The sequence below is a fragment of the Monopterus albus genome, unplaced genomic scaffold, assembly GCF_001952655.1.
Source record: "Monopterus albus unplaced genomic scaffold, M_albus_1.0 scaffold29.1, whole genome shotgun sequence".
In the NCBI taxonomy this organism is placed as follows: Eukaryota; Metazoa; Chordata; class Actinopteri; order Synbranchiformes; family Synbranchidae; genus Monopterus; species Monopterus albus.
The window spans coordinates 4930016-4943592 of record NW_018127909.1 but is presented as its reverse complement, the minus strand read 5'-3'; the positions used below and the strand labels follow the sequence as shown (position 1 = coordinate 4943592).

The 13577-nt window shown below is 40.7% G+C and overlaps 3 protein-coding genes across 4 annotated transcripts in view; all 3 read left to right on the top strand.

Annotated features, from left to right (window-relative positions):
- The window catches only part of nthl1 (nth-like DNA glycosylase 1), a 12944-nt gene extending 7306 nt beyond the window's left edge, over positions 1–5638 (top strand). Inside the window, exon 6 of one of the 2 annotated variants that reach the window (XM_020596038.1) lies at positions 5323–5638. In XM_020596038.1, coding sequence (XP_020451694.1) covers positions 5323–5623 — 301 coding nt within the window. In that variant the 3' untranslated portion in view covers positions 5624–5638. Of the gene's footprint in view, positions 1–612; positions 1284–5322 lie in introns of those variants that run through there. The other variant, XM_020596037.1, reaches the window with a different exon arrangement.
- Positions 2134–4390, top strand: LOC109957853 (Na(+)/H(+) exchange regulatory cofactor NHE-RF2-like). The gene is made up of 3 exons (XM_020596039.1): positions 2134–2418; positions 2714–3037; positions 3931–4390. The coding sequence occupies exons 1-2, from the start codon at positions 2212–2214 to the stop codon at positions 3035–3037; spliced, it is 531 nt and encodes a 176-aa protein (XP_020451695.1). The 5' UTR covers positions 2134–2211; the 3' UTR covers positions 3931–4390.
- Positions 5639–7808: 2170 nt separating the features above from the next.
- nherf2 (NHERF family PDZ scaffold protein 2) overlaps positions 7809–13577 on the top strand; it is a 10121-nt gene continuing 4352 nt past the window's right edge. Inside the window, exons 1-3 of the mRNA XM_020596219.1 lie at positions 7809–8015; positions 8268–8585; positions 12663–12854. Coding sequence (XP_020451875.1) covers positions 7809–8015; positions 8268–8585; positions 12663–12854 — 717 coding nt within the window. The remainder of the gene's footprint in view (positions 8016–8267; positions 8586–12662; positions 12855–13577) is intronic.

Here is a 13577-nt window from a genome sequence, read left to right as displayed (position 1 = left end):
TCCTTGGTTTGTATTTTCTGTTCACCCATGGCAGCTTTAATCACATCCACCTCTCGCTGGGTAAACTGCAAACTCGTTTTTATCTCCTGTATTTCTCTGGTCATGTCGTCGAGTCTCTTGTTGTTTGTCTCCATAAGTAGTTGCACGAAGCCTTTGAAGTTTTCCTGCTGTTGGTTCATCAGCGCGATGTACATCTGTTTCTGCTGACTCAACATCTCTGTTACTTGCGCCGCTGAAATATAATCCTCTTCTGCTTCAACATCCTCATTCGCTTCTGATTTATTAGCTCTTTTCTCTCTTTGAGGCATTTTAATAGTTGTAGAATTTGTTCAAGGACTTGAAAATGTAGAAGATGTGAAAAATCGTAGAACAGACAAGAGGAGCAGTAAAGACATCAGTTACTAGGGGTGTGAGAAATCCATGATCTGTAAAATGATTTTCAGCTATACCTAAGTCTGTCTCTACCAGCAATGGCCTCATGCTATTAAAATGTAAAAAGGGTACAAGGCCAATTTGTATCTGAAACATACAGGAGTAGACATTTTTATTTCATTTAACAATCAGTTAATGCAGGTTTCAATCACCTTGATTTGTTCCTCGACACTGTTGCAGGGAGCTGTGGAGGGAGATTAACTGGCTGCTGGTGGGCTTTGGACAGCAGGTTTGTCTACCCATCAACCCTCTGTGCTCTGTGTGTCTGAACCAGCACAGCTGTCCATCTGCTCACAAGAGCTCACCTCCAAAGAAGCCTACAGTTGGTTCCCCGCACTCTCCGAGCCCAAGCCCTTCTTTTAAAGTTAAAACCGAACCTGGACAGGAAACTGTTGATAGAGATGAACGGACAAAGATGGAGTCACTGCCCACAACTGTTTTCCCCACCACACAGAGGAGGAGGCAAAAAAACAAGGTTAACCACTGATTTAGTCATCAAACGTTTTTGTTGTGAGCTGTGACCAGAATCACAAATACACTGAACAGATAAGCTAAATATTGTGAATATGGTTCATTTACTTTTCATATGAGATTAAATATTTTTGTACTGTTACTACTTATGTTTTTTTGTTTTCAAATAAAAAATGTATGACACTGATTTAAAGATCATGTTTCAACACTGGCTTTGAATGTAGAAGAGGGAGCTTGCCCGTTGGATACTAAGGAAGAATAACAAACTAAAAGAAAACAATATTCCAGTGCATCAACAATAAAGTCATTTCTGGAATTACAATGGATGAAGCAGCATGAATGAAATGCACAACTTACAAATATACCAAAAGGCATTAAGATCTCAGCTCTTTCTTTATTCATGAAAGCTGGCTCTATTGATCAAATTAGTAACTTATCTGATCACATTTAGTCCCAAACTGAATGATTGAGTCAAAAGAACTGGCCGAACACTTTTAACTTGAGGAACAGGCTGATATACACTGCTTTTCAAAGTTTATATTAAAATGGACTGTTCAGTATTAACAACAGCAAATCTTTGAGAGTGACAACCCTTTAAAGTATAAATACTTAATTCTGTCAGGCAATGCTTATACACTTTATTTTCTTGAGCCCAACACAAACGACCCAGTTAGTAATTTTTGGTTATGAGACTTCCTCATAGAGCAATGTGTGTGTGTGTGTGTGTTTGTTATAGCCTGAAAAGCAAAGGTATAATTAACAAGAATAACAACTGCATCCTGTTTGGAGTGCCTGCTCCAGGATACCTGCTATTTTGCTGATTGACTTGGACACTTACATGGAACAGAGTCATCAATAATGATGCTTGTTTAATTAACTTGTATTTATTTTGTTACCACAGATTGGCTTCTACTAAAAGGCCTATTACTACTGGACTGATGCTGCTGTAGAATATTTAAATATGTATGTTATTAGCTACTACAGCTCGTCAGTGCTCAGAGGTGGAGGTAGTGGCATCTGTTGTTGACGCCTCCCCGCTCTCTCACCAAGTCAGGCAGGAGGACATACGCCCAGCTGATGAGAAGTTTTCAGTGTTACATGACAGGAATAGCTTTCTAATCTCTCATCTCTTGGATCCTTTCACCAGTAAAGCTGCATTTATAGATTGTTTTTTTTTTTTTTTTTTTGGCCACAATTTTACACGCACTGTGCGCTCATTCTTGCGTTGTGACGATTAACCACTCAGTTTGAGCACTTGGTTGAGCACTGAGACATTTGGAACTGTTTTCCTAACGTTCACGCACTGGAATGGAGAGTAACCTGAGACCCAGGGTCTGTTATCTGGTCAAAGGAAAGCGTGACTATGGGTTTCACCTGCAGGGTGGGCGGAAAATAGGAGGAGAGTTCATCTACAAAGTGGTTCTTGGCTCCTCGGCTGACCTGGGTGGCATACGACCAGGAGACCGGGTGGTGGAGGTGAACGGGGTGAATGTGGAGAAGGACAGACATCATGAAGTGAGTGATGGCTCAGTAAATACATTTTTAAAAATCTCAGAAGTGTGCTTGTGTGGTAGAGAGCACCATTAGAGGCATATAAACTTTCTGAGGTACAAACAGAGTTCTATACCTGTCAGACCACTTTTTCCCTTCCGTGGGGAGGATAGGGGGGCTATTGAATGGGTCAGTGGGTGTCTGTCATGGTGACTGTTATGTGCAGGCCAGTTCAGGGTCAATAACAAACAGTAAATTACACCACAATAATCATTTTAGCCTTAAGCTCCTCACTGTCACTCCTCACTTCTCTCTGCAGGTGGTGAAACGTGTCCGTGCGATACCCAACCGCGTCAGGCTGCTGGTGGTGGACAGTGACACAGATGAATACCTCCGCAGCAGGGGCCTGGTGTGCACTGAGGACATGGCCGTTGAGATGGGAACCCTCCTCCCACGCGTCTCATCCAGGCCAATGCCTGCCACTTCTTCCTTGGTCAGAGAGATTTCACCCCTGTCCGTCAAACCCGACCACTTACACTCATTTCACACTACTGCCGCAGGCTTGTCCACTCATATGATCACACAAGACATGGTCAAGAGATCCTCAACATGTTCAACATCAAGTTCAGCAACTGACACATAGGTAAGAGTGGACATCAAGACACAAGACTCTTCTTTGTGGTCTCATTGGCACTATAAGCACACTCAAACATCAGCAGTTTGAGGCTGTCTTAGATTATCTACACAGTGGCTTTTAGAATTTAAGGGAGGGGGAAGTATCAAATCTGAGGATGTACTGATTATTTGGTCGCTCCCACTGTGAGTCAGTGTGATGCTGTGCTAAGAGTATTTTTGTGACACTTTTAAAAATTCACCTTATTTTGAACATAATTAACTAAAAATAAAAACCAATAAAACAAAACATAAGTAACACATTCAAGCTCAGGTAGATTATTCTAATTAGACAATCTTTGTTTGAAAAGGAGTAAGAAGAAAAAGCTTTTCTAGACGTACCCCCTTTTATCTATTTTATTCAGTTTTTCTCTATAGACTTTATTATTAAATGTTAAGATTCAACTATGTACTACCAGTGTCCATTATAACCATCTCAATCAATCAAGCAATTTGAACAGATTCAACCAAAAAAGAAATACATTTAAAAAAATAAAAAAATAAAAAACATTATTGACATTGTAGTGCATACACATTTAAAAGAATGTCTACAGAGAATAAATAGTGAATAACTGGATAAAATTGAATAAAAAATCATGTAATTACAGCAGTTTCAAAAGGATTTGTCACCTAATCTCCATCACAGTGCAGCTGTGGGAGTTACTGTCTTGTTTTCAGCTTTTCCTGTCTTTCAAACACCTGCTTAGATATAATCCAAACCCACTGTGTCATTATCCCCAGATACTGTACTTTTATTTTTACAGTATTTCCTGTCTCATGCTGTCTCACATGTCACAGCTTTATTCTGGCTATTCATTAACTATGATCACTTACACTTGTTGTTTATTGTCTCTTCCCTGTCAGCCTTTACATTCAATTCCCCTCAGCCAGATCCTGGTTTGTCACCATCTCATTCACGGCTGCAGATACATCTGTCTAAAGACTCGTCATTCACCTCGTCACTATGCTTTCTCCTCTCTGTCACCTGCTCTTTGTTCTGGACGCCTCCTTCATATCCTCTTCATCTGGATTATTTTTACACACATTTTGGTCAGCCGCCTGCTTATTTTGTCTCTCCAGTTACCTCTATTGATCCTTGTACTGTTTCCCCCATTAATATTACTGTTTGTTCTAGCCCTCAAGTTCCTTTGTTAATCAGTGGCTACTTTCTGGAAGTAGTTGTTTCATTGGTTTTTAATTTATAATTCTATTCAACTAACGGGTCTGAGTTAGTTGGCTGTAATATTAGTTAGCTTCTTCCTTTATTTGGGGTTTCTGTAGTTTTGTGTTCTGTGCATTTTTTTAGCCTACTCATTGAGCCTGTTGCCTGCAAGAGTTATTTCTGCTCTCTACCTACCTGTGTACCATTCGTTATCATTAAATCACCTTACTTAAATCACCTGGTCTGTGTCTGCCTTTGGGTTGAAAGGTTTATATTATAACACAGGAATAAATAAACACTAGGCATACTGGCAGGTGGAGAAGAGGATTAGGGCCACTGTGAAAAATGTTTAGTTTCAGTGGGTTCTGACAAAACACGCTTTGAGTGTCTGCTGGAAAGAAAAAAATGAAGCAATTGTACAATGAAAGAGACTTTAAGTCAGCTTTTTGAAGCTTATCAGGTTGTGCTTGAGGCAGTTGGCTCATTTTTGGAGCCTGTGGAAGTTAAAAACATTACAAATCTCAATTTTTATTTAAAAAAATCTATGGTATAACTCATATTAGGAATATATTCATGTTTGAATCATATACAGGAATGTTTTCTCAATGTGTCATGCTCATTATCATTTGGAAAATGGCTGTGGTCTTTTAATATTCTAGTGACGTTCCAGAGTGTGGTGGTGCTGTTCCTGTTTCCAGCACTGGGCTTCGCTGTCTCTGTTGGAACACACACTATTAGGTTTTGGGGAAAGTACCTGGAACAGGTCCCAGTATTGACACTGGGTGGTGCCTTTCTAGCACCAGCTTTTTGACACAGATAATTATGGCAGTTTCTTTGCAGATTAAAAAAACACTAAGGAATAGGTTATGTTCTCGCACATAGGGAGGAGTTGTAAAGAGTGGTATAAATACAGAAGCTTTGAGAGGCCGAGTTCAGCCACTCCCAGGCACAGCTAGGTTTTATTGATCATTGTTCAATAAGGCCAGAGAAAGATGTTGTATCTGAAACATATGGCAGTAAACATTTTTATTTCATTTAACAATCAGTTAATGCAGGTTTCAATCACCTTGATTTGTTCCTCGACACTGTTGCAGGGAGCTGTGGAGGGAGATTAACTGGCTGCTGGTGGGCTTTGGACAGCAGGTTTGTCTACCCATCAACCCTCTGTGCTCTGTGTGTCTGAACCAGCACAGCTGTCCATCTGCTCACAACAGCTCACCTCCAAAGAAGCCTACAGTTGGTTCCCCACACTCTCCGAGCCCAAGCCCTTCTTTTAAAGTTAAAACCGAACCTGGACAGGAAACTGTTGATAGAGATGAGCGGACAAAGACGGAGTCACTGCCCACAGCTGTTTTCCCCACCACACAGAGGAGGAGGCAAAAAAAACAAGGTTAACCACTGATTTAGTCATCAAACGAGTTTTGGAGCTGTGACTAGATGCTGGACACAGAGTCACATGGTTCATTTACTTTTCACATGAAATTATGTATTTTTATTGTGAGTATCAAATGAAAAATGTATGACACTAATTTAAAGATCATGTTTCAACATTGGCATTGAATTATTTGCACTACTGTCACTGATTGTACATGGTTTGAGTCATAGCCTGTTAGGTTGTACCGTTTAGTTTTATCTTAATCACTTTGATTTGGTTTTCTTATTCTTTTTAGTCTATTTTTACTCTACTTTTATTCTGTTTTAGTTTCCTAACTGGTATGACATTCAACACTAGGTGAGAGAGAAACAGTATTTGATCTTCTGTATGTCCTGCACATATAGTGAATGGACAATAAAAATCTTTGATCTTGAATGTAGAAGAGAGAGCTTGGCTGTTGGGTACCAAAAAACAAACTAAAAGAAAATATATGTGTATCATCAAAGTAATTTGTGGGATTATAATGTACTATGGATGAAGCAGCATGAATGAAATACACAGCTTACAAATATACCAAAAGGCATTAAGATCTTTCTTTATTCATGAAAGCTGGCTGTATTGATCAAATTTCCTAAGTAACCTATCAGATCGCATTTTGTCCAAAACTGTGAATGATTGAGTCACACGAACTGGCCGAACACTTTTAACTCGAAGAACGGGCTGATATACACTTTTCAAAGGGAGGATGAACAGCAAATTGCACTCATCAGCAACAATGGTTTTGGTTCAAACACAGCCAGCCTCTTGGTTAACACTTAAATAATTTCACCTCCTGACAAAATGTAAAGTGCAGGTGCAGTTTTCTACAGATATATTACATGGCAACAATGCAGAAAGGACAAGATCAGTTTTTCAGGTCTGCCAACAGTCAGGTCAGACTGCTCTGCTCTTTCAATGTACGTGATAGGGGACACAATCCACTGCTTTTCAAAGTTCATATTAAAACGGACTGTTCAGTATTAACAACAGCAAATCTTTGAGAGTGACAACCCTTTAAAGTATAAATACATAATTCTGTCAGGCAATGTTTATGCACTGTGCTTTCATTTTTAATTGAATCTCTAATTCATTTTTTTCTAATGATGTTCTTAGCCAACAGAGTGCTGACTGAGAGTTATTTGCACTGATGTACTATAAGAAGGCGAAGGTTGGCTGCTTCACAGCTGAGTGCCAGAGGCAATAATTTAATGTTCTGTGTCTGGACATGATAATTGCTCAAAGGCAGAGCTGCCGCGCTGAGGAATCCTACCACAGGTTAACTGAAACGCAAAGGATCCAGCTGAAGTGCAAACAAACTGAGAAAATTTCACAAACATTTGCCTCGTGGATGTCTCATCTTTCTTGATCTGAAACATGCCCCTAGACATGATTGTCTTGAATTACTCGAGCGACTCCTTTCTAAATAGATGCCTGCGTGTACGCCTGTTACCACATTACAAACACTAGGACAGCTTATATTTCATGAAATATAAAATCCCCATTTATGCAAGCATCCGTTCTCAGGTCACAGTCCATCACCTGGGGGAAGCTTCTGGCTCTCTAGAGGAGCTGTGAGAAGCAAGAAGTGTTGGGTAATCACAGAATCAGTTCAAGCGCATCTCGGCTGTCCATTGACTCATTCCATAAACAAATCATGGCTCTCTGCAGTAAATCCTACCGTGAACTACTACAGCTTGTCGTGCGCAAAGGTGGGAGTAGTGGCATCTCTTCTTGACACTTCCTCAATCTTGCACCGGGTCGGACAGGAGGATAAGAGCCCAGCTGGCGAGGAGATTTAAGTTATAAGTTCGAGGAACAGTTTTTAATTTCGGATTTCTTGGATAATTCCTCCAGTGAACGGTATTTAGCGCATGTCTCTGATTTTTATTATTATGTTGTTGGGTTTTTTTTAGCCACGATTTTACGCATTTTCGCACGTTCATTCTTGCGGCATGCTGAATTATACACTCATTAGTTTGAGCCCAGTTTGTAGTTTGTGCTCTCTGAGCAGTTGTAAATTATTTATGCACTCCTGTTATCCTAAATGATAACGATCTTTTGGCCACTGAAGCGCACAGCCGTATGTTAGATTAAGTGCCATACAGTTTCCACATTTCTTGGAACAAGCACTTGGTTATTCTCCTAAGACATTTGGATCTTGCTGGAATGGAGAGTAAGCTGAGACCCAGGCTCTGTTATCTGGTGAAAGAGGAGCGTGATTATGGGTTTCACCTGCAGGGTGGGCGGAAAATAGGAGGAGAGTTCATCCGCAAAGTGGTCCCCGGCTCCTCAGCTGACCTGGGTGGGCTACGACCAGGAGACCGGGTGGTGGAGGTGAACGGGGTGAATGTGGAGAAGGACAGTCATCATGAAGTGAGTGATGGCTCAATGATTTTTTTTTTAAATCTCAGATGTGTGTTTGTGTGGTAGAGAGCACCAGTAGAGGCACATAAACTTTCTGAGGTTCAAACAGAGAGTGTGGGCTACTAAAATGGGTCAGTGGGTGTCTGTCATGGTGACTGTTATGTACAGGCCAGTTCAAGGTGAACAACACACAGTAAATTACACCACAATAATCATTTTAGCCTTAAGCTCCTCACTGTCACTCCTCACTTCTCTCTGCAGGTGGTGAAACGTGTCCGTGCGATACCCAACCGCGTCAGGCTGCTGGTGGTGGACAGTGACACAGATGAATACCTCCGCAGCAGGGGCCTGGTGTGCACTGAGGACATGGCCATTGAGATGGGAACCCTCCTCTCACGCCCCTCATCCAGGCCAATGCCTGCCACGTCTTCCTTGGTCAGAAAGATTTCACCCCTGTCCGTCAAACCCGACCACTTACACTCATTTCACTCTACTGCTGAAGATTTGTCCATTGACATGATTATACAAGACAAGGTCAAGAGATCATCACTGACATCATGTTCAGCAACTGACATAGAGGTAAGAGTGGACATCAAGACACAAGACTTTTCCTTGTGGTCTCATTGGCACTATAAGCACACTCAAATATCAGCAGTTTCTGCACAGTTTTTATTAGAATTTAAGGGAGGGAAAAGTACACATTTTCAGGACGCATTGATTACTTGGTCACTCTAACTGTGAGTCAGTGTGTTGCTGTGCTAAGAGCGTGTGTGTTGGGCAAAAACTTGAGCACTTGGCTGTGCCTCTCGGCCCCACAAAAACTCTGCAGTCCCTGTTATTCCTGTCAGAACCATGCTGTAAAGCCCATTGTAGTGCATACAACTTAAAAAGAGAGTCTGCAGAGAATAAAATTCAATACAGCCAAACTGGTCAAAACAGTGAATAAAGATAGTGTAATTACAGCTGTTTTCACCTAATTTCCATCACACAACATCCATCCTCTCTTTCAGACATCTGTGTAGATATAATCCAAACCTGCTGTTCCATTCGTTGACAAGCCATTGTAATCTCCCAACATTTAAAATGCATATTGTATTTACAGGATAAGGCCGGTGATGCTATATATATTTGTATTGTCAACAAATCCCATGAAAAGTCCAAGCCCAACAGTGAATGAATCCTACTAAGAAGTCTGCCTAAATGATTCATCTGTTCCATAAAGGTTCTAGGTTGTCCAAAAACTATTAAAAGCACATCGGTGAGCCACACTGTTGCGTTGGATGACGATTTGTCACCACAAAAATACAGGCATTGTAGTTTATCTATAAACAGTTCCACAGGCTAATAACAGCACTCACTTTCACAGCCTCTGGAATTCCTGTAATGCTGCTCTCAAACACAGCTCATGTTGAAGGCAATCCTCATTGTCTTTTTTCTTTGCCCTTTCAAACGAGGTGCCTCACCACACAATCATCCCCTTCCCCCCGTGGATTCCCTGATAGGCTGTCAGTTTAATTGGTCCACACTGACGTTAGTCTCCAACATTCTGGCAGTGTTTCTAATAAATACTGTCTTTTTTAGAAAGTTAGTCTCTGCCATCATTCAGCTTCTACAGTTGTGGATCCAGATCCATCCATTACAGCATCTACATTCTGCCTCGGTTGGCGTTGCAGAGCACTAACCTCAGCTGGGTCTGTTTGGGGTGCTCATTGCCTCACTATACCATGCCAGGGTAACGTTAGTGTCAGCCCCACAGGTTACAATACTGTGGGTATTGTTTAGTCCAAATGACACTGTGACAGGCATAAAACATCACTTCACCAGGAGTTGAATAAGCCTTACAACTGTTCCTTCTGTTCTGTATATGGGGATAAATAGAGTCAGATAAAGCAGGAATTTCATAAAAGGGGCACAAAAACATTCTTAGTTTATATGTGAGAAGTGAGAGAAGTTATGCTCAGAGTTCTTATTATTTTGACAGTGGGCTCTGCTGAAACACATAATTTAGATCTTTTTAGCAGACTGGGACAGCATCTGACATCCAGTGTGAGCTCAGATTTTATCATGCCTCTAGTCTGCTTGACTTTAGTGTGAGTGGGTTCTAACAAAACATGCCTTGAGTGTCTGCTGGGAAGGAAAAAATGTACCAAGCATACATGAAGGACTTTAAGATAGCTTTCTGAAGCTTATAAGTTAAGTTGTGCTTGAGGCAGTCAGCTCATATTTGGTGTTGTCTGTATGGGTACTGTGCTCTGTTTGTGTAGTTTATTATGGGTTTGAGTACATGATCTCACGTTTTCCTACTGTGGGATCTGGCAGAACTTTGACCTTACAGCTAAAAAAAGAAATCAGGTATAGATAAAAACATCCTTTGGTATGCACTTTGTTAATGTGCACAAAATACACAGAACTCAGAGAAGTTCCTAAATTTCAGAGACCATGACTATGATGCAACAAAAACAAAATTTCCACAAAGGCTCCAAGTAAAGTTGACCAGTATCCAGTGGCCCATGTCAACCTGGCTCCTATTTAGCAGAAGTCAGGGTAAATACGGGCTGGCGAGTGTGGCTGTCTTTCTCAGTTTTGGTAAATGGTTCAGGTGAAACAGCGTCATGGGCAATAAGAGCAGCACCTGTACAACAATAGTGCAGTCAATTACATCACCACCAACTGTGGCTCCAAATTTGAGCTGACTGCCTCAACCACAAATAACTTTAGAAACTTCAGAAAAATGTTGTTTGCTGTTATGACAGATTGCATGTTATTCTACAGCTGGTTGTGTAACAGTGTACCTCTGGGAAATGGAGCAACACAAGGCCCTATAATACACCAAGATAGAATAGACACTCACTTGGGACACATGGTAATTATACTCGGTGCCACTGATCGCGTATTAAGTGACAGCATCCACTTGTGGACATTTTCAAAGAGTGATTATTTTTGGATAGTCCCGAACAGCCCTGAATAGGAACTCATTATGGTATGTTAATCCCAGGCCAACACCATCACACACACACATTCTCCCTCTCATCTCTGCACTTGTTCTACTTACATTAGTCTACATGTAAATACAGATATGATTTCATTTGTTGCATGGTGCTATGGCAGCCATGTACAGTACAGTGGTCTTACGTAAACACAGTGATGGCTTAGTCACACACCTAATTCACAGAAACACACAAACACTTTACTTGCTGAATACGACTGATTTTCTCACACATATAACAGTAGTAATTTTTTGTTTTTTCCTGTTAAATTTGTGACATTTGCATGAGTTAACTGTAAGAATATATAACACAGAAATAACTCCCTCAAGAGACAATACCACTGGAAAACAAAGAGGAGGAATCGATTAACATGCAGATTTTTGTCTCAATAAATCAATCATTCACTGTATAAAAGTGTCAAATAACTGTGAAACAGCCCACCCTGAGCTCAGTGACTCATCTTAACATTAAATGTTTTGTCTGACAAGCTGTCCAAACTCCAAAGATATTTGATTTACAATTGTATAAAGCACAGAAAAACAGCAAATCCTCACCTAAGGACCTGGAGCCTGCAAATGGGTGTTACTTACTAATTGAAATGAAACAGACTAATTGATCATCAAAATTATAGGCAATACATTTTTGCCAATAAACTAATCAATTAATCTACTAATTGTTTTAATAGCAACTGACTTAATTATCACAACCAAAACACAAAATTCAGTATCTGTAGAAAAAGCTCTTGAGGTCCTCAATTACTACAGATCAGATATGTCCTCAGTGTATTGTGCAGCTGTGTGTGTGTGAACATGACAGCAACATAAACATAGATCGGTACAAGACATGATGACCTGTCACCACAGCGACCTGACCTGCCACCATGGTCATCTGTCGCCAAGGAAATCTGTTCCATTACTTCTGTTGGCTGGCAGCGATGATACACTCATAGATACATGTTATCATTTATATGCAACCCTATGGCTCCCACGTAGCATATATTCTCTCTGCATTATATTGTGTTGTATTTTTATTTGCTTCCTTCACTTGCTGCTTTAAAGTGCCTTAGATTTGTGATTTTACTGCCTATTTAGTTTTGTGTTATTGCTCATCTACTTTATATTTCACTTTATAGTTCACTTGTATTGTGTGGCATTCACGTGGACGGCAAAGTAAGAATTTCATTGTACAGGGAAACACGTTTCCTAACTGTGCATATGACAAATAAGCACTTTGACCTTTGACCTGATGGGCACTCTCTCCATTTGCCTCTTTGTGTGTGTGTGTAGAGAGAGAGAGAGAAAGAGAGAGCATGCATGCAAAGTGAATCTTCACTGACAGAGCAGAAAGGACAGTGAGATCTCAGAAAGCCCTCAGGTCATCTTACCCATGATGGAACAAGACAGGGACTAATGTATGGTCCTGGCACAGAACACACACACAGCCAGCATGTACCTAGAAGTAGAAGCATAAGTTCGGTCAGCCGGATTAGTGTCAGTCAATGTGTCAGCTGTTGTCGCTGGTCGTTAGACTCAGGCTTGGTCTTAATGTCTCTCAGCCAAATCCACTCAGCCCGTTCTGCTCAGCTATGAGACCACTGGCTCATCCTGGCAGCCACTTTCTCCTGATAAACTCACAGTACACTTTGTTGTTGTCTTACTTCCCTTTACAGCTGCAGGTGGAGCCCTCACCAGAGCCAACAGATGAGCTCTGTCCCAGACTGTGTCATCTGGTGAAGGAGGACAATGGCTATGGCTTCAGCCTACACAGCAATAAGACAAAGGGTGGACAGTTTGTTCATTCTGTGGACCCTGGTTCAGCTGCTGAGAGCGCAGATATCCGGCCTGGAGACAGAATACTGGAGGTACAACCAAAGCACACACAGACACATTCAAATAAACAGGAAGCCCTTTGCTCAAAATAAATACAGGACACCATCATCAGATGTAAACATTGTGGGAATGGATGGAAAAACAGCAGCACTATTCCTTATATTAATCAGGTTTGTGTGGTTTGAAGTGTGATTGGATTAGAGCAGATTAGTTTGGGAGGTGGTAGAGAGCTGTTGGATGAAAAGATGACATGGGGTCATTTTGACTGAAGGGGTAGAGGACATGTATGCATGCCTGAGTGTGCTTGCACGAGTGAGACTTTGTTTCCATTTCCATCTGTTTGAGGTGGGCAGCTAATGTTGTTTATATGTTTTTCCTGGACATAATTTTGATTTTCTATTCATATTTCCAACCAATCTTCAACAAAGGTGATACATATCCTATTTAGATGACACTGAGCACAAGTCATATATTTATTGCTCTTTGGTTGGTTGTGAGTGTGGCTATTACAATTAAACAGTTAATAATTTTTAATATTACTTTTGAATGTTTGTTTGAAAAAGGTCATATAATATCAAAATGTAACATACAAACTAAAGAAGTGAAACTTACTGGTGTGAATGACAAAGTTTAAATTCTTTAAAATGTTCACACTCTTCTCCTAAAACATACCTTCAGCTAGAAACATGGTTCCACTTTAAATTATACTGCGTGTCAAATCTCAAGAATCCACTGCAAGCTGCAGTGGCTTGTAG